General features: G+C 35.3%; 2 protein-coding genes and 1 non-coding gene across 3 annotated transcripts in view; all 3 read left to right on the top strand.

The window, feature by feature from the left end:
* The first annotated feature begins 6,498 nt into the window (after positions 1 to 6,498).
* LOC123545635 (uncharacterized) lies at positions 6,499 to 12,521 on the top strand. Its single transcript, XM_045331953.2, has 7 exons — positions 6,499 to 6,743; positions 8,013 to 8,084; positions 9,042 to 9,113; positions 10,421 to 10,482; positions 11,000 to 11,129; positions 11,698 to 11,903; positions 12,348 to 12,521. Exons 1-7 carry the CDS (start codon positions 6,632 to 6,634, stop codon positions 12,351 to 12,353), a joined length of 660 nt encoding a protein of 219 aa, XP_045187888.2. The 5' UTR covers positions 6,499 to 6,631; the 3' UTR covers positions 12,354 to 12,521.
* Positions 12,522 to 16,487: 3,966 nt separating this feature from the next.
* Positions 16,488 to 25,857, top strand: part of LOC123523054 (uncharacterized) — a 36,379-nt gene continuing 27,009 nt past the window's right edge. The window contains 4 exon segments of the mRNA XM_053543986.1: positions 16,488 to 16,524; positions 18,390 to 18,533; positions 19,439 to 19,681; positions 20,133 to 20,153. Coding sequence (XP_053399961.1) covers positions 16,488 to 16,524; positions 18,390 to 18,533; positions 19,439 to 19,681; positions 20,133 to 20,153 — 445 coding nt within the window.
* Positions 22,377 to 22,449, top strand: Trnat-ugu (transfer RNA threonine (anticodon UGU)). The gene has a single exon. It is a non-coding gene; the product is annotated as a tRNA-Thr (tRNA).

Below are 25,857 nucleotides of genomic sequence, written 5' to 3'. Positions count from 1 at the left end.
ACCTTAATATAGATGTAATTTTTATTCATTTGTTTAAATGATATATTAATGGTCAGAATTGATGTATTATTGACTGAAATATTAATCTCATATAGCTCAAAATTTGAGCGGTTATATACATGTGATATTTGTGAATGTATTATAATGCTTTATATGATGCATGTATATAAATGAGAATAAAGATAGAATCCTCGCCCGCCATGTTGAAAGCGCATTGACCATGATGACGTTTTATGTGGCTACTGGTTTCACGCGCACGTGGTTACCGAGCGGATTATGATTATGAGTTTTCGGCCCGGGCCAATAAGTGATAAGCGATACTTTCATTTTTGTTACTATATATATATCAACATTTATATTTATTATTCATTTATCACATGTCCGACGTCGCGGGAGTGAAATGAAGCCATTTCATAAAATTGTTAATACACTAGTGTAATAAAGCTTTGACGTCCACGTCGTTAAAATAGAGTATTGGAGACATGGTCAAAGTGCATTTTATAATTTAATTCAACTCGTTTAATAAATTCAATATGAAAAGACACTCATGTAATATCCTCTGTGAATAAATATATCGGTCATAAGTTACATACCACTACCGGAGAACTATACAGGGACATTTACTAAGGGTGAAGACGAAAACGATCCAAAAATTTCAATGTGCTACTAGAGTTCGAGCCTTGAATATTTCAGCGCTCTTGTCCCAAACCGTTCTCATAAATAATCGTATTAGTTTTATATTTTTGAAGATATATAACAAAGTGACTAACCAGTGAAGCAAGGTGACATACCGCTGTGTCATCTGGATGCCTATATGTAACATCTTCACAATTGACCGGTAATTGCTTTTCCAATTTTAAAACGATTTTCTTTTTGACGGACAATTTTAAAGAAATCTAACAGCTCAGTACATTAAATCTTATTTTATTGTTGGTAATTGCTGTAGATTGTGTATGACCTGTGTCAGTAGTTTATACAAATGTCTAAAAGAGCGGTCAGAGGTGCTAACAGTTCCTCCAGGTGTAAAGAATGAAAACGCCTGCTTGGGGGGTTAACGAAGTTTAAATATGATTAACTGTCTAACGGTTAAGAGGCTTTCGTTCTCCGTAGCCGCTATTTTTGTTGATTTACTAATTTACTATGTTCATGAACATTGTACCAATAACGGATACGAACTTTGGTTTTGAGGCAAATCAATTGCGCACATGTATTCACAATACTATGATATAATAACTACTATCAAAATAGAATATCAGTCTCAGAAAAAGAATAAAAAGTTCCTTTATTTGCGATGATCGATAAAGTTAGATTTTCATCTAAAATATTTCGTAGTTTTTTTTTTTTTTTTTTTTTTTTTTTGTAAACTCCGTTTTCAAAGTATTTTACCAATAAAACTCAATTAGAACTTACTGTTGAAATTGCTAGAAAAGGTGCTATCAGGTCAGTCGCACTAAAAGGTGGACACATTTATATTGTCACATATCCGATACAGCAGCTGAACTATTACCTTATCGCGTCAAATTGCCGCAAATACCAGCCTAATCTCGTAAATATCACACAATACAAAAAAAAAAAACATAAATAGTAGAAACGGATGTAGGAAACTACTTAAAATTCATATTTATCACCGTTACTTTACCAAAAACAAATCCGTTTTCATTGTGCCTTTCGGTACTATATAACATATTTTAAAATGTTTTTCAATAAGCGCATTTCGGTCGTATAATAGAAAACACTAAAACTACGGCCTTGAAGCTGATTAAAAACTCTTACATTGTATCGACCACTATTTACATACTAAATTGAAATGGGCTTAAGTGATACCTGCAAAATATCGATTTGAGCCGTGCCATGAGAAAACCAACATAGTGGGTTTGCGACCAGCATGGATCCAGACCAGCCTGCGCATCCGCGCAGTCTGGTCGGGATTCATGCTGTTCGCTTTTAAAGCCTACTGGAACTGGAGAAACTGTGCGCAGGCTGGTCTGGATCCATGACTATGTTGGTTTTCCCATGGCACGGCTCATTTTATTTAAGTTTTTGTGGTTGTGGTTCCGTTTAAAGTACTGACGTCGCTCTTGGGAAGACTACGCAATGTTCAAAATCAGCTTTTAAAGTGAGTATTTGATAACAACTGCAGCTGCTTTGTTTTTAATGGCAACGTAAAACAAAATGACAAGTTTAATTTATTTTTAGATATATATTTAAACTGTATTGTCTTAATTCTGAAAAAAAAATATCATTTCTTTCCCAACCAGAATGAAAGAAATGATCATACTTTTTACATCTTAAACTAAAACACTGTAGCTATTAATCTACTTGATGTGTGTGATGTCATTAAAATAAAAAATGGCGGCCTCTATGGACCAACAAATCTCTTATATTGCAAACCGCCATTTCAATAGCCGTGTGATTGTAAAAATATGAATTGCCGGACGATGCATTTTATATATAATCAACTTGTATATGGACATTCCTTTCCCTATGTAAAATAAAGCCGTTTACCATCGCAAATAAAATCATCTGCATAAAATTGACTAGACAAATATAAAGCAGAATTAATGTTTCGTGCATATTTATATGCAGCTGCTATGGGGACGTTACCGACGTGACGAGTAACGTAAAAGTGATCAGTACTGATAGCGGCTAAAATAGTACTAAACCGGCTTTTTCATCCTATTTCAAAGACATTTTGCGCGAATTGCGTCATTAGAATTTGTCTTATATCAGCTTTTATTTTGATCATGTTGACGTTAGTCATTGTGCGCGTCGTCAGTGTTTTAAAGTTCTCGTTTTACGGTTTTAGTAGAAACTCAGTTAACTCAGTAGACCGTTTTTTTAATTAATTAACAGATTGTAAATAGATACATCCTACAAGTCACAGACTCCCTTTGTTTTACATTTATTTGATAATAGTACATGTTGTACTTTCACAAATTCGAAAATAAAGCATAAATCTACAAAAGTTTACCTTTAAACAGTACCGCAGAAATTGTATTTGTTGTCAATATTTTTTTTAATGTGCCATATTGTTTTTACCCTAAATTTATGCCCAAGGTCAAGGTCATACAAAATACATTTGATCTTGAAGATTAACATTTGACGGTTACCTGTTATTCAAACTCAGTTTTAGACAGATCTAGCTAATGTTTCAGACGTGTGCAAGAATTTATATATTAAAGACACCACAGACTCCGACTCTGTTGTCCCCATGTTTTCTCAAGCTGTATATACCCACATTGTAGAGATTTTCTGCACATTTGACATGTTTTGATGTTAAATGTCCTTTTCATGTTTTTACTTTTATAATAAACAAGAGTGGAGCTAACCAAATGCGACCTTTAAGTGCAAAAGTACCTCTGGTTTTACCAACGGATGCGGTAGTTTTCTCAAAATTACATTTTGGGGCCGAGTTGACTGGGGGAACGAGTTGACTAGGAGACGAGTTGACTGTAAATCATTTACGGGATCACTCACACATAACTTTGCCGCAGTTTCACTTCCGATGCGACTCGGGTTTATGACGTGGGCTACTTCCACGGGAGTATTGCAACGGATTATCTTCATCTCACAAGAAGTAAAGGTGAAATAAATACCTGCCTGTGGCCGGAAAAAAAATCAATTTAATCCAAATCGCACTTTACAAATAATCACTCTGAATTATAGGGAAAATGAAATATTTTGAAATAAAACCATATCTTATTTGATTAGTTATGATAAGAAAACAAAAAATATCGTCAATGTTTGATTTTCGTGTAAGTCCTCTTCATACAAGTCAGAGAAATGATAGATTGTACTCTTAAAACTAAAAGTAAGATGTTTTTATAGAAGAGTAAATAACTTCAACTTGAAATAGCCTTTTGCAAACTGCCTTCACAACATTATGAGTATTTCAAAATCGGAATTAAAGCAGCATGATAAAAGGTTAGGTCAAAATATTTCTAAAATTCTTTAAACGGATGAAAACTATAAGAAATTAAAAATATAAGTAACTAATATTTCAGTAAACTGTACAGTTAAGTTTTTAAAATCAGCACCCTAGTTTTACGGACAAGAATAATAAATAGCCCATAATTTTGCTTTCAGCAATTACTAAAGCATACGAAAGTCTGTCACAATTTTAGAAAAAAGTACGTAAATTTTGAAGTTTTGTACAGTACTTATATGGAATGTCAAAATCTAGCACCATCTTATCTCATTTTACGGGTCACTTTTACTACAAAAGGATAATAGCAGGTTTTCAAAAGTTCGAAGGTTCACATCCTTTGCGTGGGTGAATTCTTATTTTGATGCTAGATTTGCATAAAATAGAGTTATTTTGCAAGAGATTTGAATCATTAGTAAGACAGCCCGCTGTGTATACATATTGTTGTATACCAAAAATAAACAAGTATGTGAATTTAAGATTAAGCCTTTTCACACAGAATCGAAGATTATTTGCAATGTTATAATAATGTAAATATTTTGTCTGTATAATATTACGATGCTCTTGTAAACGACTTTCGAGGCCCTTTCAGTATTCCCAAGCGGCCTCTCTTCTGAAATATCAAAGCCAGAGTGGCTTAACATTCTGCGAAAATTAGATGTGCAAATGATATGCAAATCTATGCAAATGATACTTAGAAAGTTAACTGTAGGTTGGTCGTCATTATTGATAGCCTTTTTTTTTCAAAATGTACATATTTGAGTGTTTTAGCTTTATAATAATGAGAATTTCAGATTACCTCCCTTTATGAAAGATTTTTCTTTGTTTCGGAAAAGAATATATCTTCTTCAAGTTGCCTGAGTGGAAAATTGTTTACTGTTGTTTTGGAACATTAAAAACAACAATATTTAGGCCTACTTGTTACGGGAATCTACAAAAATAAATTATCCTATGAAAGCGTATAACCCAACCAAAGCAATATAAATGTGTGTCAACAGAGAGATTTTCGCACATATTCGGTGTTTCTTTATATTATAATGTTGTGGCAGATGATAGCCTGCATTATTTCAATTTAAATTCTGATCTCACATTTTAAATGTACACGTTCCACTTCAAAATGTAAACAATGGATTTTTTGAGTTATTAAAATCAGTAAATATGCCGCATGAACGCTGATAAGCGTATACTGAGAAAAAAAGGCATATTTTTACCATATCATCCTGAAAAAAACTTACTGAACTTTACTAATTATGCTGCGTTTACACTTAGCCACGATGTCCACGATGTCCGCGATTTAAAGAAAAGCTCGGAGCTTCACGATTTATTGCACGAATTTTGTATTACTACGCTTTCCTACGCTCTCAGTACGTTTTGTTACTACCGGCAGCGTTTTATTAAGAAACTAACACGATTCTGGCCGAGATCTGCCACGATTTTCATCACGTTCTCTCAAGTTCTCTTACGATTACTACGATATGCTATCCTACGATTTATGGCCACAATTTGATCAAAATTGTCACGTTTTGAGCACGATTGGAGTATAAATAGGAGGCAAGGGTCACCCTCACATTCTCTCCAGAGATTCCAAAGAGGAACGAGCTATGCACCAAAGAACTGAACAAGATGCTGAGTTTGCAATTTTCGTGTATGCCTATAATAGTTACTCGTCGGCAGCAGCAACAAGGGACGGAACAGGGCAGGATAGAAGAGAGAGGAAGGAGAAGAAGAAATAGAAGGCCTAAGACCTGTTGGGTGAGATCATGGTTAAGTGAAAACCGAAGGCACCAACTGGGACAATACCCTCAACTTTGCAACACAGAACTCAGGCGTGAAGATGTTGGCTCCAACGTCAACTATGAAAGGAAGCCTCCAGATCTAGTGGAACTTAGAATCGTGTTTCCAAGTTCATGCACCAAGATCCCCCCCCCCACCCCCCAACCCCCACCCCCTGCGATGGAGTATCAAGGTCTGATGCGCTACGTCTGTAAAGCTGCATTACGCTCTACAACGATTTCCACGTTCTGTCAAACTCTATCAAGATTTAAGAAAATCGTGGCAAAATTTTTGACTGTCAAAAATTTTGTCACGATCCTTATGATCATCACGATTCCACCAAGTTCCCTTAAGATCACCACGATTCGATCCCACGAGCCCCCACGCTCACCACGCTTCAACTCAAATCGTGGACATCGTGGATAAGTGTAAACGCGGTGTAATATAGTAAAATATAGCCGACAAAAAATCTATCACGGCCTGATAACGCATAACCTGAAAACATTTAAAAAGGGAATGACGTAAGCGATTTAGAGTTTGACACGTTTTATACTAGAATAACATTAATTAATACATGTAATTTCTACAGAATTTCTCTGGATTCTTCAATGCACTACCCACCCAATCCGCCTGGACTATACAGGTTTAATATCACGAAATATTTGCGTTATCCCTACATTTCGACTTACATTGCGTCGTTACTTTTCAAAACTTTGTTAGACAGGTATGGGCCTCTAAAATGTCCTATTTATTTACCTATTCTCCTCTTTCATACTTCAGTGATGTGAATGGGCGTATTATTTCTTTGTTCATTCTCATCGGTCAAGGTGGTGACCAGGGTATATAAAGTGCGAACTCTCTCAGTTTCTGCACAAAGCGGGTAGAAATATATTACAAACAGTTGCCGTGTCATTTAAAATATCGAATTTCAAGATGAAATGTGGTATCGCACTGCTGCTTCTTGTAGTCGTTGCCGGACTGGCAGAATGCAGGCCGAATGAGAACCTCCAGCAACGGGTTGCAGAATTAAGGGCTAAAGGAAAGGGTAAGTTTTTTTCTTAATTTCGTATTTTATTTTTTTTACTAATGTTAAATGTTTTATATCATCTGCATTATTTCAGTAGTTGAAAAGAAATGTTTTGAATGCGTGTGTATACATCAGATTATTCACATTTTTGAAAGAAAGCAATTTTGAAAATTTGCAAAAATAAATTTCAGAACACAATCAGTCTATGGGTCATCGTAAGGAACAAAAAAAATTGTTTTTTTTTTCGATCTTCAAATCGAGATATGCAAAAGACGTTGTATGTGTTGCATATAACATCATAATAAAATATCATATGTGATGTACCCGTGTAATTCAATGTTTTATATAACCCATTTTCAGTAAATGTGTTAATTATGGGAAGTTTGTGTGTATTTCGACGAACCCCTTTTATTATGGCAAGTGTGGGAACTGGGCAGTCGTATACAAAAATCCATTTTTTTCCTCAAAATGTTTCATCTCATGCCGCCTTGTTCATTGCATCGATTTTTTTCTATTATTGTTTATACCAAAACTTTAGAATGCCTAAAATGCAAATTTAAGAAGTTTAATCTAGCGGAGATTTTAAGCTAATATTTGAATTAGGGTGAGATTATTGAAAATAAACAACTTACATTTATTTATATAGAATTTAAGTTTTGTGAAGAGTTCAAGAATTTGAAGGTTTTCTATTTCAATGGTTTTGTTTTTCAACTGATTTTTGAAATTTATTATCGTCTTTATTCTTTTAAATTTTTCTGAGATTATGTGTTTACGTACATATATTATATTTATTCTTTATTTACATATGAGCTAGAACTCGAATAAATGAAATCATGTGCTTATGAGGTGTATTTGTTTTGTGTTGTTCAAATATCACAGGTTGTACAAACATTTCGGGAATCTGTGAATATCAGGCCTACCAGTAATCTAAAAAGAAACTCAGACATTTTATTACGGTGTCAAGTTAGGGCCATCATCAGTTTTGATAAGCGCAAAACAACGAAATAAAGAATTATCATTATTATTATCAATTACTATTATTATGAATATCATTCAAAATTTATACAATGCGGTGATTGCGCATAGGCTTAGCAGAAACTGTATGTCGTGTGATGATAAAGTTGATGAAAATGTAAAATGTTACAGCCGCTAAAGAGCAAATACAATTAGAAAGTCAAGAAAAAATTGTTTTTCGGAGGTTTTTGCTATAGAAAGATTGAACTTAAGGAAATTTATTGTATAGAGGTGGTGTTAATAGATGTTATATTGCAATCTCTTTTCTGTTAGGTAAGGGCGGAGAGCGTAAAGATGGTAAAGGAAAAGGAAAAGACACCGACTGGCCCTATGGATGGATAGAATGTAAGTTTCCTTTTTATGATTTGATTCCAATCCGTCTCGTATTACGATAGTTTTTTTTTTTTTTTTTTTTTTTTTTTTTTTTAAATAATCGAAAAAGACCGAAGCTCTCCCATTGAGGCTGTTCTACCCGGCTTTCTTTGCGAGCAACTGCAAGTGGATTGTCAAGTTGGGAACCAGTTAAATCAATACATAAACCCAAAGAGACTCTTTTTATATGAAAATTGTTTCCTTTTTTGTGTAATTGGTCGATGGTATATCAGTATACGTACAAAACTTTCAGTTCAGTTATGCTGAATATTAGCATAATAAACGGGCCACTGACTAGCTTTTGCAAACACATATTTAGTTTTCGTATGTAAATGAGCCGCTCCATGAGAAAACCAACATAGTGCGTTTGCGAACAGCATGGATCCAGACCAGCCTGCGCATCCGCGCAGTCTGGTCAGGATCCATGCAGTTCGCTTTCAAAGCCTATTGCAATTAGAGAAACGGTTAGCGAAGAGCATGGATCCTGACCAGACTGCTCGGATGCGCAGGCTGGTCCGGATCCATGCTGGTCGCAAATGTACTATGTTGGTTTTCTCATGGTGCGGCTCATATTCAGTTTTCGTATATAATTATATATGGATTTATTTTGCAATTTGCCAATTTACAAATCAACGGTCTAGAATTAAATGGTGGAAGTATTAGATTCACCCTTTTATTATAAAAGGTATTTCCTTTTATGGGAAAGTAAATTCTAAGAAAACACGCATATTATATTGTCCGCCGCTATCATATTTTACTGGACTAACGACTGAAGAGAAAAAAAATAGGTATAGAATAACACTCGGTGTTTAACAATATATTTTAAAACAGTGTTGCTTTGATAAAAGTTAAAGAACAGGTATTATAGAAAATTTTGTATCGATGTAACTATTTGATCTCTAATACTTTACATGTTTGCTGTTATTTCAGTTGCATCACTGCTTGGCAAGTGTGAAGCCGCCAGGAACTGGTTTGAAATACTCGAGATGGATATGGAAACTTGTACGTTATATAACTCGTAAACCTTTTGTTTATTTGTTTGTTTGTTTTGGGTTTAACGCCGTTTTTCAACAGTATTTCAGTCATGTAACGGCGGGCAGTTAACATAATCAGTGTTCCTGGATTTTGTACCAGTACAAACCTGTTCTCCGCAAGTAACTGCCAACTTCCCCACATGAATTATCAGAGATGGAGGACGAATAATTTCAGACACAATGTCTTTTATCAAATTGTCACGGAGAACATACGCCCCGCCCGGGGATCGAACTCGCAACCCCGCGATCCGTAGACCAACGCTCTCCCTACTGAGCTTAGCGGGCTTACTGTGAACTTATGACATGTAATGTACGAGGATGTTGAAGCGTAGCATATTAAAGAATAAATTAGACTCGACATGTCCATCATTACACAATGTATCACTATACAGTATACTAGTATATCACTACTTTAAATTCTGAAGTTTTATAGAATTAATGGTACATGTACCTAATTTAATTTTTCTAAATACTCACGGAAATATAATCTATTTTAGCTTGGCACGGCGGTAAAACTTGATATAATAATAATAATAATAACTTTATTTTCTGAAGGTGACATACTAAGTGTACAAATACAGATATTTTACAACTTATTTCCAGTAGGGCCTTCATCTGATATACATTCACACATACACACAATCATACAGTCAATTTATAATTTAACATTTATACAAAAATACACATATCAGAATTACTTAAATTTTCTCGACAAACACGTCTCAAATTAAAGAAGTCTTAAATAAACGTAATGTAACAATAACTATGTTTTAAAGGAATTACCATGCGTCACAAAGATTATACATGACAATTAAGATACATACAAAAAAGAAAGTCTGTCCCATAACATAATAAATAGTTCCAGATTTGAATAATAAGATAGTATGAATATTATTATTATTGGAATAAAATACAGTAATATCAATTCAACAAAATTCTTGTAATTACAAGTAATTAATTGCTAAAAGCTATTGTAACAAGAGAAAATTCTTTAAATTATGCTTGAAAGTAGTTATATTATTATTATGAAGTTTAAGTGGTACGATAACATGAAAAAGCCACAGTCACCTTGCTTAGGGATTAAGCTCGTGACCTTTTGAGAGTGTACTTTTGTGCTCTATTGGTTGAGTTAGTGTTATGCGACCCGTACTCATTAAAATGTATATACTTCAACGCAACAAATAATTTTAAGACTATTCATTTTTAAACAGATATGTTGTATAAGGAAAAAAAAAAATTCGCTAACATTAAATCATGTTGTTGTTTCTTTCACAGCTGATGAAGGTGTTTTGTCACATGCTTGTCCAAAGACATACGAGTGCGCCGAAAACTTGCTTGTAAGTAAGAGATACAGGCTGAAACTAGTTGAGCGATATTTACAGACTCGTTTTGACTTTTTATACTGTGGCTTCCACAATTTTTACGAACATAAAATACTTAAATGTTTTGTTTAATCTTATTTTCGTAGCATTTTTTAAAAATATTTCTGTCAATGATTTGAATATTTGGTTCAATCAGTAGCAAGTATTATTGAATCCATTGTTTTTATTACCTCCCTTTACCTTAGAATACATTTTGGTAATAAGGGCCTTGATTCTACCCAGGTTAGCACGTGCCAGAAATAATGTTCGGAGTGGTACGTGGGATCTTCCTTCACCATTTGAAGCTGAAAAGTTCCCATGTGACCCTAAAAATGAGTCAGTGTTTCAAAACCCAACAAAACACACACTTCGAAATAACCATAGCAACAGAGATAGTCGAGATTATGATATGTGATATCACGGGTTACTTCTCATTAGACCAAGGCCGTCTGACAAAAAGATCTGTAGCAAAGAATATGTTTTCCTTTTACAGAATGCTACAGAGGAGGAGCTGAAAGAAGTCACCAAGTTCATGAATGAAGTTTTCCCGCTCCTACAGTGCGCCAACCTTCAGGCCGATAAAGAAGCACTTGGTTTTGCACTTATGGTGAACGGAAAAAATAGTATGCATTTTTGCTTCTTTTAATAAAAAATTCGTAGAAAATAAGCTGTTATTCTGTTGTTTTTTTGTTTTTTTTTTCAAGTTTTAACGCATCTTGCAAAAAATACTGAGAAGTTGTAACGAGTATTGTACGAGTACACATGTACGTGCATTCTTTATTTAAAAAGAAGCGTTAGAAGTATATTCTAAGAACATTGCAAGTAGTTCACACAGTCACATCAATTCATTTTTAATAAAACAGTTTTAACAGTTTTAGAATAAGCAGTATTATATTAGAGAATTTGAGATTACGTATATACGGTAATAAACGTCTGCTTGAAAATTTCAATAATGGACATGTTTATTAACAACGGAATTAGGTAATGCAAGTGTTTTATGAAAGTGTACGTAAGATTATTTTCTGGATGTTGACGTCACGGGCGCTTATCGGAAATCTGCATTGCAGATCCTACACGTAGGCGTACTGGGTCTAATACTTGGCTGGGGAAGCATGTACACAATAGCCCAGCAAGACGGTCATTTTTTTGTTGTTCATAAATTAACTATAGAAATATTTATCAATTTTACAGTAACCGAAGACATTTACATGAAAGAGACTGAGGAGCTTTTCAACGTCTGCTACAAACTATTTGAAAGCGTTGAAGGCGAGGTTGAGGAACTTGACAAAGATATGGAAAAAATTGAAGAAATTGAAGAAAATGCTACCGAGGAAGCAACACGCGATGCCAAGATCAAATCGCTTCTCAGACAGCTCATCAATACTGCCGCGAAAAAGGTATGCGTTTATTCAGTTTGTTCTTTTTTTAATTAAAGCGGCACACCTACAGATGTTTGTTAGATAAACGTTTTCGTTCTTTAAAAAAATCTATGGACGACAGACTGCTAATGTAGGAAGAACTTACTCGCTATTTCGAAACTGTTATTCTAGGTATGTTATACCAATAGAATGCGATAAAAGAACGAACTGAAAAATAGCAAAGAGTAAGCAATGAATATTACATGTACTTAAGTGGATATGTTTACTTAACTTAAAGTTGCTATTAATATAAAAGTTTCATTTTCGAGACGCGCTAAAGGGATAAAATTTTCATAAATATGCATAACTCGCTGTGTAACCTTTCTATGGCGTTTTTCAAAAGTATATAAGCGACGTGTTTTAATGAAATAGTCTGTTGTTTGTATTTCTATGGTGTAATGCATACCTATCTTCTTTTTGCAGCGTTAAGGACGGACCCTATGGACACACCCCAACTTTACATCTCATGAACGAATACTGGACAGTTACAATTTACCAAACATTTTATAATTTAATGAAACTGTGAAAATGGTTTTCATAGATTTTGTTACTTTGTTGAAAATTACAATTTTATGCAAACTAATAAAAATATAAATAAATCATTCTTTTCAATTTTTGTCCAACTATAACATGTACACTGAAAAACTGTGGCTGTGTCAAGTGGCACAATAGGCTGTCGTTTTATGTATTACTTAGGTCGAGTGAGACCCGTGCTAGATGCCATCTTTGGATAGAAGCCACCTATCAGAAATTGGCGTAACATAAATTACCCGGATTGAATAATAATGTTAGGATCCGGCAAACGGAAAACCTTAATAATGACGCAAATAAATGTCAATCCGTATGCTTATTGATAAAACCAGACAAAAGCAACACCTCTCAAGACATAAGATTTTGTCAAAAAATGTTCACATATAAAATAAATATCCAAATAATGTTATAAATTAAGCTTGAAAACTCAGATACTTTTTAATAATGGGCAAAATCTCACAAAAACACACGGAATTATACATTTATTCGTTCTTTTTGATAGAAATTACTACAAAAGTATCTTTAAATCACTTTTTTAGAATACTGTCTATAAGTTAAAACGCCATATAAATCGTGTGTTGCGCGTAAACGCCTAAAAATAAAAACCCCATAGGCGCATGACCTTTTTATCTGCCGAATATTATTACAAGATCCGAAAGTTTTGAAATCAGATTGCCGCTGGCCTAAACTTTCTAAGTACAAAGTTGATTGAGAGTACCAAGGTTCGTCTCTTTTACGCCTGACCGATAAATAATTTCCAAAATCTAAACCCCGCGCCACACCGCCACACTTCCCCCGCCGACAACTATTCTGCTCATCCAGCGTCGGCATTTTTAGATTCACTGTACAAAATACATAGAGAGCTGTCCTACACACCCCGGCATCAGCATTTTTAGATTGACCGTATACAAAATACAATTAGAGCTGTTCCTAGTCTCCCCGGCCTCGGCATTTTTAGATTGACTATACAAAGTGCAACAAGTCGAAAGATTTCCTGCGGTCAGAAGTTAAACAGACCAGAAATTGTTATTGATGTTTGTGTGACCACAGTCTAAAAAGTAATTTTTTTTATCGTACCATTATGCTTTAATGTAGGAAATATTACTCCATTCTACGTGTTTTACAAGTAGATCATTGAAATATACATTTCCAAATAAATATGAAATACACAGAATCGCAACAGGAGATAATCTATTTTTAATCTAATCTAAATTTATTTTAATACTGCTCTTTGGTATTTCTTAATTCTGAAAGTCATTGTTTTGAGCAAAATAACTATATTTCCCTTTTATGTATAACATAGCTTTTATCTCAACTGGTCACATTCTTTGACTATTGAAACACTTTACTAGAGCTGTCACAAATGTGATTCATGCTTTCACCCGGACGTCGTTGACATAGAGAGTAAAACAACACAGAACCATATCCAGGAAATTAAAGAGCATTTAAAAATCTCTTATGCACAACAACGTATCAATATTGATCATTGCTGAAAGTTTGAATAAATTATATGAAATAATGAATGAGGAATTCAGATCACAAGCATTTCTCTATAATCATATGGCTCGCCAGCTATATTGCGAAAACGGCGTTCCATAAATGCGATAAACCAATCACATATCGGTAAAAAATCACGTGATATCACCCATTCCCCATGTGCTACACTACTTGTTGCATTCCAATATACCTGCGGCCTTCAGGCCGCAGGTAATTAGAGCTGTCCTAGTCTCCCCGGCCTCGGCGTTTTTAGATTGACTATACAAAGTACATAGAGAGCTGTCCTAATCATCCCGGCATTAGCATTTTAGATTGACTATACAAAGTACATAGAGAGCTGTCCTAATCATCCCGGCATTAGCATTTTAGATTGACTATACAAAGTACATAGAGAGCTGTCCTAATCATCCCGGCATTAGCATTTTAGATTGACTATACAAAGTACATAGAGAGCTGTCCTGATCATCCCGGCATTAGCATTTTAGATTGACTATACAAAGTACATATAGAGCGCTGTCGTAGTCTCCCCGGCCTCGGCATTTTTAGATTGACTATATAAAGTACAATTAGAGCTGTCCTAGTCTCCCCGGCCTCGGCATTTTTAGATTGACTATATAAAGTACAATTAGAGCTGTCCTAGTCTCCCCGGCCTCGGCATTTTTAGATTGACTATATAAAGTACATATAGAGCTGTCCTAGTCTCCCCGGCCTCGGCATTTTTAGATTGACTATATAAAGTACATATAGAGCGCTGTCGTAGTCTCCCCGGCCTCGGCATTTTTAGATTGACTATATAAAGTACAATTAGAGCTGTCCTAGTCTCCCCGGCCTCGGCATTTTTAGATTGACTATATAAAGTACATAGAGAGCTGTCCTAGTCTCCCCGGCCTCGGCATTTTTAGATTGACTATATAAAGTACATAGAGAGCTGTCCTAGTCTCCCCGGCCTCGGCATTTTTAGATTGACTATATAAAGTACAATTAGAGCTGTCCTGTTCCCCGGCTCGGCATTTTTAGATTGACTATATAAAGTACAATTAGAGCTGTCCTAGTCCCCCGGCTCGGCATATTTAAGATTGACTAATACAAAGTACAATTAGAGTCTGTCCTAGTCTCCCCGGCCTCGGCATTTTTAGATTGACTATATATACAAAGTACAATAAGAGCTGTCCTGGTTCCCTGGCGTCGACATTTTTAGATTGATTATACATAAGAACAATAAAGCTGTTTTTAGGTACCACTGGCTTCGGATTTCTAGATTACTTTAACAAATACAATAAGATGCTATCTAGTCCCCGGCGTCGGATCTTTAGATTGGCAACACAAAGTACATTAGAGCTGCTAGTTCCGGCGAGGATTTTCAGAATTGACTATATGAAGTAAATGATCATTCATCAAGGATTTCTTCAAAATAAACACGATATCGTTGGCGATTGGTTAAGGCGTGACTCAAACACTTCCCTCCCGATGTGGGTTCGATCTCACTCGGGCTGATTCATCATGTGGAAAGCCATCCAGCTGGCTTACGGAAGGTCGGTCGGCTTGTTTATCAAGCATGCAGAACTACCTTAAATAAGAAGACAGGATTGCAGTTTGTTTCCAGTACAAACGATGTGAGTTTTGCTATTTATTTCAGACTATTTTTGAAACCATTTATCAGAACACATACTTCTGTCATGCCTTTATAGTTTGTTAACAACTGTAGTTGTTTTAGATATCTCTATAATATAGTTTTCTTTAATGGCAACAACACAATTTGCCGTCCACCTATGTCCGCCGCTGAAAATCGGACTGGTTCTTGATTGCATACTCGTAGGCTTACATCCTGATCGCGAATTAAACATATTATACGCCTCTCTGTAGGAAACTAACACAAACGGAAGCCATCGCCAGTAACAGCTATTTTGCGCCCTCAGCAATATGACACTCATTTATTTTAGGTAAACTCCCTTTACTTGTAACAACTATATACGCTCCTGTAATATCCATATTGCGTGTTTAATCATGATACGAAACTACCGCATTATGACAATGTATCACAAAAGGGTGCACTTATGATATTCCCAATAAAACAATATACTGAATAAACTATTATCTCAATACATCAAAGTTTTAATACTATACTACTACACTATACCAGCTTTAAAAAAAAAAGAGATCAGTTATGAATTAACATTTAACGCATTTCTCACACGGTGTTTTAAGAAACAGGAATTTATTTCATAATGGTTAGTACTATTTCTATTGTTTGAGTAAGAATGTTGCCATGAAAGCCGTTTTTAAAGATTATATTAATGTTGAAAATTGACTTCTTAATTCAAATCAGACTAGAAACATTAAACGTGTAAAATAGACATTTTTAATTATTGCTATCGACTAAAGAATAAAGATTAAACTGATATATTAATTTATTTTCTTCCTATTCCTTTTAGTATTTATTAGTATTTTGTAATGTTCTGCACATGACTACTTTCATTTCCCCTTCCACATACTTTGTAATATACATGTATAGTATGTGTTTTCATCATTTTTCATATGTAGGCTGAGCAGATGACAGAAGATCAAATAGCTGGTATAAACATTTCTTTCTTCATCATATATTTTCCCTTAAAATAGACGTGTCGCTGCCATATTATACGTTATTTACATTACTCTATAAAATCGCCGGGTCATAGCTTGTGCTATTGACTGGTCTATAGTTCAAACACGGGTTCGCTATACTGAAGAAAAAATATGAAATTTATTTCTGATGTTAAGCAAAAAAAAAAAACACTTTTAATGTCTTGCTGATCAATACTCAATAGCCAAAACTTTTTCCGGTCAGTAGTCAAAATTATTTGTACTCGGTCCTTCAGACCTAGGTTAATAGCTTTGATTACTGACCGACAAGCATTTCAATGTGAGTATAATATATGTAACGGCAAGCTGAAAAAGGTTATGCAGTATTATTATTACGTTATTAATACAAATGAGCCGCGCCATGAGAAAACCAACATAGTGGGTTTGCGACCAGCATGGATCCAGACCAGCCTGCGCATCCGCGCAGTCTGGTCAGGATCCATGCTGTTCGCTTTTAAAGCCTATTGGAATTAGAGAAACTGTTAGCGAACAGCATGGATCCTGACCCGCGGATGCGCAGGCTGGTCTGGATCCATGCTGGTCGCAAACCCACTATGTTGGTTTTCTCATGGCACGGCTCAAATATGTTGCGGTTGTCCTAAGACGACCATGTGGGTTTTGTATGTCGTTTTTAAAAAAATCATAATTTGTATTTATCGTTACACTATCTAACCTCACACTCTTATTTATCTAATTGTAGTTAAGTAAATAGTATATTTTAGATCTATTATAACGACATTAGGAAGATAATAAAAACAAGAGGAATTTTTTCATTTATCAGATAACACAAAATAAATGATATTGTTTAGTGATCATTAGTATATGATTCATGGCAACAGTTTATTGTTTAAAAAAAATGCTTCGTTTTATCAGCTTAACAGAAATGAAAATATTGATCGCAGTTTAAATTGTCTTTGATCTCTTTAGTTAAGAGGAAATAAAGATACAGTATAGCATTGAACATTTTGTAACAGCAGTTTCATTGGTCAGAACCTTTGAATGGTTCGAGTTGACAATAACTGACAATTTTTCCAGCATGAATCAAAGAAAACAATTTGAGACGTAATTGCTCCTGTCAAGGTTAAAAGACTTTCATTACAACATTCTAACAAAACATGACTCCCAATCTCCCTATTCAATTTTTCAAAATCTGTCTAAAGTTTCATTAAAATATACGTTGGGAAAACATATGAATAGTGATATTTATTCGAATGATTTTCGCACGAATAATATGATCCACTAACCATCATTAATCGCCCAACCCCACAAGCCACACCGCCGCTCTCCCCTATCATACAAACACCGCCACTGCAAACACGCTAGTCATTTACCAAGCTGTTTACGTCGAAGACGTGATGTGAGACGTAATCAGCGTTAATCAAACGTTTTTCAATATTCATCTTATTCTGCAACGTTTGTCAAAATGTATATCCAAATACTGCAACAGTCAATTTTTAATAAAACATCTGTACGGTTTCTTATCATAACTGACCATTCAGAGTATATTACATGTACTTCTTTTTATTTGATGGTCTTTTACCGCAAATCATCACGTTGCTCATTCGCCTCGCCATGGGATCGAACTCGCGACCTCTAGGTCAACAGTTGTGTGCAGTTCTAGTGAATTTTGATAATTACAAACCTTTGTTTCATGTTGAAACATTGTTGCACCTTTCTGTGAGCAAACAGGCACATGGATGTGCATTTTCTTAATCTCGTATCTCGGAAAGAAAAATTAAAAGGCTTATAAGCTTATACAATAGCTTCGTCAAGGAATTTAGAATTTTAAAAATGCGTAACACGTGATTCCTGTTTCAGAGTTTAAAGAAGCTTTTAGTTTATTTGACAAAAATGGAGACGGTACGATTTCATCGAAGGAGCTTGGAATAGTAATGAGAGCTCTAGGACAGAACCCTACAGAGGCGGAACTTACGGATATGATCAACGAAGTAGATGCTGACGGTCAGTATAGTTATTGTTATGTAAACTGCGCTAGCGACGTCGCTTTTGTTTTTGTAGCAAATAATGTAAATGCAATATATTTTATCTTCTAAAAACAGTCTCACGCCTAAAAGCAGAGAAAAGAAACCCTTACATCTGCACTTATATTAGAATACCAGGTATGTCCGACTAGACCGGGAAATCATCTTGCAACCACATGTGTAAGAACATACCTTTTATCAACACACTTTCATGTGCAGCCAATGTTTGCTTGTTACGGGTTTTATGTAATTTTTAACAGTACTCTATTTGTGTGACAACACGTTTAATCCAGTGTTCCCGTATTCCGCATCAGTAAAACTCAAACTCCTGGCATCGGTTATCTTCTCTAGCGCTACATTGCATAGAGATCATATGATCGTTGAGTTGTTTTCCTATTTTCGTTTGTTTTGTTTGGTTTAACGTCGCACCGACACAATCTAGGTCACATGGCGACTTTCCAGCTTTGATGGCGGAGGAAAACCCCAGGTGCCCCTCCGAGCATTATTTCATCGAGTACGAACGACCGACATTCTGTAAGCTAGTTCAATGGCTTCCTCACATGAAGAATTCAATGCCTCGAGTGAGGCTCGAATCCACATCGGTAGGGAGCAAGTGATTCAAAGTCAGCGACCTTAACCACTCGACCACAGAGGCCTCATCTTATTTTCGATTTTATTTTTCATTTTATTACCCTCAGTAGCCTTAACGTTCAAGTCTTGATAAAAAAAAGTTCATGGTTGCAAATGTTTCCTTACTGTTAGGGGAGACCACTGTGTATGAGAGTAAGTAAAAGTAACATTAAAAACGTTGAATGCCTTTAGATCTGTTGTTTTATGTCCCCCCCACGAGACTTGTTCTAAACATATTTTTTACCTACGTTGCAGGAAATGGCACGGTCGATTTCCCAGAATTCCTAACAATGATGTCCCGGAAGTTGAAGGATATTGAGAGTGAGGACGAATTACATGAAGCATTCAAAATATTTGATAAGGATGGTAACGGCTTTATCAGTGCTTCAGAATTACGTCACGTGATGACAAATCTCGGGGAAAAATTAAGTGACGAGGAGGTTGACGAGATGATACGAGAAGCGGACTTAGATGGAGATGGACAAGTTAATTATGAAGGTGTGTTTAAACGGGATATTTTATCATGTTCAAATTGAATCTTAGTATAACTAATCAATATGAAAAAGATGAAGCAGCCGTTCTTCTCTCTACGGCAATGATGCCGATATTTCTGCAGCACTGTGGTCAGTTCCATGTGCGCTATATTGGCGAATGCAACAACCATATAAAATATTATAGGATAAATATGAATGATATAGCACCGAATAGATCATTCTACACTTAAATCTTTAATATCCACATTTTGTATTATGTAAAGTGTGTCAATGTTTATGTAAATAGCGTAAGTACATAGCGTAAGTATGAGGTTTACTGACGAATTCATTGAAATGAGCTCTTTACATATAATTTTGGGCGAGGACGTGTTTTTAAATTCCAGCGATTGTTGCTGCTTCAAGAAAAATATAATTTTGTTATCTAAAAAAGTAACGAACTAAACAATTATTTTCAGAATTTGTCAAGATGATGACGAGCAAATAGTTATGAGAAGAGCCTATTAAATATTGTAAGTTAGTGGAAGTGTTATGCTTTGTAAATATGATGTTTTTATGTGCTATACACTCAAACCTGTATTAGACAGCCAGCCAACGGAACGGCACGATCTGACTGCTTAATTTTAAGGCGGATGGAATTAGGCCAAACAGTCAATTTGAGCAGTAAGCTGACTGGCTGCTTAAGACAAGTAGATGCTTAATACAGGTGGCTGCTGAGGCAGATTCAGCTGTATTTATAAGTTTGGCAGCCTCTGTGGCCGGGTGGTTTTCGCTGTCTTCGAATCACTTGCCCCCCATCTATGCGGTTTCTAGCTCACCTGGAGGAAACCACACAGTTGGCTTTCCGAAATTCGACGGTTCTACCAAAGTGCCTATCCGTGTGTGAAATAAGTGCCGGAGAGACAGACACTCAGGATCTTCTTTCACATTTTAAAAGCCGTCTTATAACACTAATTGTATGGATGTGACTTCTAATCCTACAGACCAACCTTCGTACTCAGTGCTTAACCTAACACAGCATTCAGGGTGGCCAACACAAGTGAATTGTCGGCATCGTACACACGGGGGGAAATGGCTGGATTCATGTAACATTTCTATTTATAATTTTCTTGTTACTTGATGGATTTTAATAAAATGAAAAGCTTCAAAAACAGAAAAACAATTGCTTTCATCGGCACAAAATGTCTGCCAGACTTAGTCAATGTGGTCTTCAAACACTTTGCCAAAAGTCAAGTCTTTACTACTTATTTGGTCCGTGAAAGTAATTTGGACGAAGCGTTTGAGAAAAGTATCAAGAATGTCTGCCAGACGCTTTATTGCAAGGAAGGCACCCATTTTCCTGTCTTCGACGCTTTTTATTTTTAAATATCTGTCAAGTAATAAAGAATTTTTAAGCAAAAATATTACCTGAATCGAGTGACTTTTCCTGTGTTTACGAAACCGAAAAGTCACGAGGGTTGACCACCCTGATTATGTCACATCACTTATTAAAAGAAAAGTAGGTATGCTTACACGGCGTCATATTCACTCTATGCATTTCTATGCCGCTGTCAACTGTAACTACACACTTTATTAATAGTTTTGTATTTTAAAGAAAGTTTGTTAAAGCCGGAATCGTCACAAACTTAACGTGACAGAAACACTTTAGATGGACAATATTGTCAATGTATTAAATTTCTATCTTTGTTTTACTGGTATTTTGAAAATTTGAAGTAAATGTATATATAATATTTGTTCATTTAACAAAATGTACATTTATTTGGAATAGATGTGTTTAAATCAATTAAATGGTATTTTTTCAGGTCATTTCATGGATGTCCGTTGTCGTGTTTCACAAAGGTCCGGGTTATACTTTAGAAGAGCAACAAACAGTTCTCCAATGTTATAAAGACATGCAAAGTCTTGTTAAAATTATTCAAACATTACTATCATTTGTGTAAAACTGTTGGAATCTGTTCCCTTACTCTATGTTATGAATTAGCGTAATTTATGATGCTAACACATATATACATGCACTTATTATATACATGTATGCCTTAGCGTGTTAAATTGGAAACGAAAAAAAATTTATAAATGTATCATTGACATGATTAAATTGATTAAATAAAATACAAAATTGAGCTTGTGAGTTTAGTCGTTACTTAATAAAATGAGCTAAAATAATGAGTGGTTCCTTGTAAGATTTTTTATTCCCTAAATGTTGCAACTTTAAGCCAAGCAAAATACGTCGACGTCCCTGGAAAAAGGTCGTAAGTGCAAAACAGTACTTTTGAGAAAACAGAAAAAAAAAACTGTATATTTTCCTTCACATATTACTAACAAAAATTGTTCGTGTCAATTTTATAACCTCATACCAAAAGCTTTTAAATACTGAAGTACATGTGTCGTTTACTTACCGAGCTGATGTTAAAGAAATTGTTTATATGCCTTCTTACAGTCGTCAGTAATGAAAGTTCGTATCTGCTACTTACGACCTATTTACTATATGCATTGTATCCAAAATCACATAATATGAAATCTTTAAAGTTGTAAGTGTAAGTTTCTTCATTACATATTTCTAAAACCTACCGAAAACTGGGCCGTAAGTAACAGTTACGACCTTATATTATTAGGCCTAAAAAATTCGGTTTCCGGTAACATTCTAAAAATAATTAGTGTCACGGTACGGACTTGGTCACGTAAGGGTAGAATATGTGTCAGGCAGCCGGTTAGCTCAGTCGGTAGAGCACTCGCCCTGTAAGCGAGGGGTCCCGGGTTCGAGCCCCGGACTGACTGCACATTTTTCTCACCCTGTGACATTTGGCGCCCAACATGGGACCGTGGCATGCTTGCTTGGTCAGTCTTACGACGCATGCAATATTATGTACCAGTATTATGGACGAATTTCCAATTTGTGGGGGTGTATGTCACGGTACGGACTTGGTCACGTAAGGGTAGAATATGTGTCAGGCAGGTGATAATGCCTTTAGAGCATCAGTAAGTTGATTTCTAACATCACTGACCATGTTTAAAGCATAGAATGTGTTTGCAATTTTTTGTTGAAAAGTTGAAAAAAACATTCTCTAAGGCCATAAAACATTTAGGATCGGACCAAAAATTTAGGGTAGGTCGGGACACCGGAAACAAAAAGCTTAACAAAAAGTTATTTTTTGCTTAGTAAACATAGTCACACAATTATGATTTTATGTTCAAGTTATGTCCCTTTCAATGCAGATTCCGAAAACGTATAGGTCATGGAAGGCCACGGTCTTTTATTCTGAAACCGTTGTTTGTGTTCATCACGACTCGAAAAGTTCAGTAATTAAGAAGAACACACAAAGAATTGTATATGAACCGTTTATACTGTTTCACTGGTATACGGACACAAAACTCTTTTTATGAATTAATGGCAACCCGTGAATAAAATTGTTCAAACGGAAATGTTACTACATTTCTGAAGATGAGATATTATGTTAAAAATGTTGACATGCTAAATAAATTCAAACATTGTCTTAATATCAGCTTTTAAGTGTATCATGTCTCAAAAACATATGCATTTTATTTCACGATGTTATAGACAATATTTTCATTTATGACCGGGAGCAGTTTCTTCAAAGTCTACATTGTAGAAAAGATTCTATTCGCGAAAATGTCATTAAAATTGTGACTTTCCCTTAGACTCCCAGAATAAAATCTTACAAGATGTCCATATTAGTCTGGCAAAAAAAAAAATCAAGCACATGACTTTGTCTTTTTTATTTGCTGTTTTTTAAAGTATATTCTGAGTTCATGAAAAATCAAATTCTACATGGATTTTTTTTTATCTAAACATGAAGCAGCACCTTAAGTAATCAGTAACATTCTGATTGTAATTATCGGCGGCATTTTGAGACTCTTTTAATCCATTTAAAATGTTATCGGTTTAACTGGCTTTCAAGAAATCTTACATAGCGTGAAATCAGAAAAGAAAAACGTTGAGAGGGACCTCTGTGATCGAGTGGTTAGGGTAGCTGACCTCAAATCGCTTACTCCTCCCCGCTGTGGGTTCAAAACCAGGCTCACGTGAGGCTGCCATCCAGCTGGCTTACGGAAAGGTCGGTGATTCTACCCAGGTACCCGGTTGTTATTGAAATAATGACTGAAAAGCTAGAAAAACGACATATGACCTATAATTATATCTGTGCGACAAAAGAAAAACATTTAAATTATACTGCAAATGTTATGTTTCTAAATTCTTATGGCCGTATGGCTCAGGGTTTACAAAGGGTTTTTCCTATGGGTAATACATTTTCGCTGATGATAAGACGAAACTCAAAAAGTTCATGCTACCATCCTTAAGGGCTTTTAAAATAATGTTTTTTTTTTTGCAAACTCGAAAAAAAAAGATGACAGTTAAAAATTAATGATGACATTGTGTCCAAGAGTTATAACAACAGAAGCTGGTCGTCTCCCGAATATTACAAACTGTTAGGTTATGTGTTATGATAAAATTTGTTTCCAGAAATAAAGAAGAAATGAGGAATTTTAAATTTAAACTAGATGCCCACGGGCAATATGTCGAGCCCGCCAGCTGTCAAAAGGACTGGGAGTTGTACATGACACTCCTTGTCTCAGTCAGGCAAACATTTATGCCAAATAAAAAAGAGAATGCAAAAAGTTACAATATAAGTTATTTAAAGAAACGTAAATCTAAAAAAAAAAAAAAGTCCACATAAAAATCCGCACCAGTAGAGATAGGTCAAAATGCACCTGAAAATTGAATGTAACATGCATGTTGTACTACAGAAAAGTGGTCTTGATTTTTCCCTACGACAAGTAATAAAAAGTAACAAATATAAGCTATTTATAGTAACAACAAAGGGAAGTAGTTCTAGAATCTTGCGCATGACACTCCGTCGCATGATGATGAACAATTGTGCCAAGTTACATCAAAATCCCTCTATGCATCAAAAAGAAATGCTCCAGACAAAGTCATTCTTGTATCTGACTTTTGACCTCTAAGTGTGACCTTGACCTTAGACCTAGGGACCTGGTTCTTGCGCACGACACTCCATCTCATGGAGGTGAATATTTGTGCCAAGTTACATCAAAATCCCTCCATGCATGAAGAAGAAATGCTCCGGACAAAGTTGTCATTCTTGTATCCTTTGACCTCTAAGTGTGACCTTGACCTTAGACCTAGGGACCTGTTTCTTGCGCATGACACTCCGTCTCATGATGGTGAACAATTGTGCCAAGTTACATCAAAATCCCTCCATGCATGAAGAAGAAATGCTCCGGACAGTCATTTTGGAATTTGACTTTTGACCTGTAAGTGTGACCTTGACCTTTGAGATAGGAACCTGGGGTTTGCGCATGACACTCCGTCTTACTGAGGTTAACATTCATACCAAATATAAACAAGATTGCTCCATGCATGTCAAAGTTATGGTCCGGACGGACGCACGCACGCACGCACATACACCGAACAGACATTTGGACAACTATGTCTTCGCTTCCGCAAGCGGACTCGACAAAAATGAATGAAGAACACAGAATTCATTTTAGATGGAAAGAAGAAAAATCCCCCAAAAAACCATGGTGAATTAATTACTGATCAACATTCAATAACCGGCCTCTACCCCCTTTAACTAAGTTTTAAATCTGCATGCATTGGTCGTTCTGACACTGCAAGTTGTGTTTAAGTAATTGGTTCCTTTTTTCATTTCTACTGATATTTTAAGATTTCATTTACAAAGGAACCATAGTTGCAAGAAAAACAGAGATTATACATTAATTTGATTTAACGTAATACCCCGTCATTACACAACTTAAATTATTTTTTGTATTCGGCATGCCACGGCATGTCACCTTTAATGTATAGCAGTATTAGTATAATCCTGCTTTTATCTTTTTTTATTTATTACTTTCTTCAAAAAGAAACCCTATCAGATATAAATAAAAATAATATTAATTAAAGAATTACAAACAATTACGAATGTAATCCTGTACGGATTATTTGTACAAATCACGACTTATTTGGGTGTTTCGGATATTTTGAATACATCTTTATTGACAAAGGATAACCGCTATAATATAGCGTGAAAATGCCTTTTGTTAAATACGAATTTCCGGTAAGTGTGGAATTTTAGAAGTTTGTCGAACGAAGGTTAACGTGTGCTGTTATTTTAGGAAAAAATATATTAAATTGTCCAATTTAATAAG

This window comes from Mercenaria mercenaria, chromosome 1 (genome assembly GCF_021730395.1).
Source record: "Mercenaria mercenaria strain notata chromosome 1, MADL_Memer_1, whole genome shotgun sequence".
Lineage (NCBI taxonomy): Eukaryota > Metazoa > Mollusca > Bivalvia > Venerida > Veneridae > Mercenaria > Mercenaria mercenaria.
Note: the sequence above shows the minus strand (reverse complement) of the source record. Positions and strands in the feature narration are given on the sequence as shown.

What these genes read in the sequence shown, in the direction of transcription:
- LOC123545635 (XM_045331953.2), top strand. Translation starts at nt 6,632, where the DNA reads ATGAAATGTGGTATCGCACTGCTGCTTCTTGTAGTCGTTGCCGGACTG. An exon ending in CGAGATGGATATGGAAACTT is followed by an intron (nt 9,114 to 10,420) that starts GTACGTTATATA and finishes TTTCTTTCACAG; the next exon opens with CTGATGAAGGTGTTTTGTCA. An exon ending in AGTGCGCCGAAAACTTGCTT is followed by an intron (nt 10,483 to 10,999) that starts GTAAGTAAGAGA and finishes TTCCTTTTACAG; the next exon opens with AATGCTACAGAGGAGGAGCT.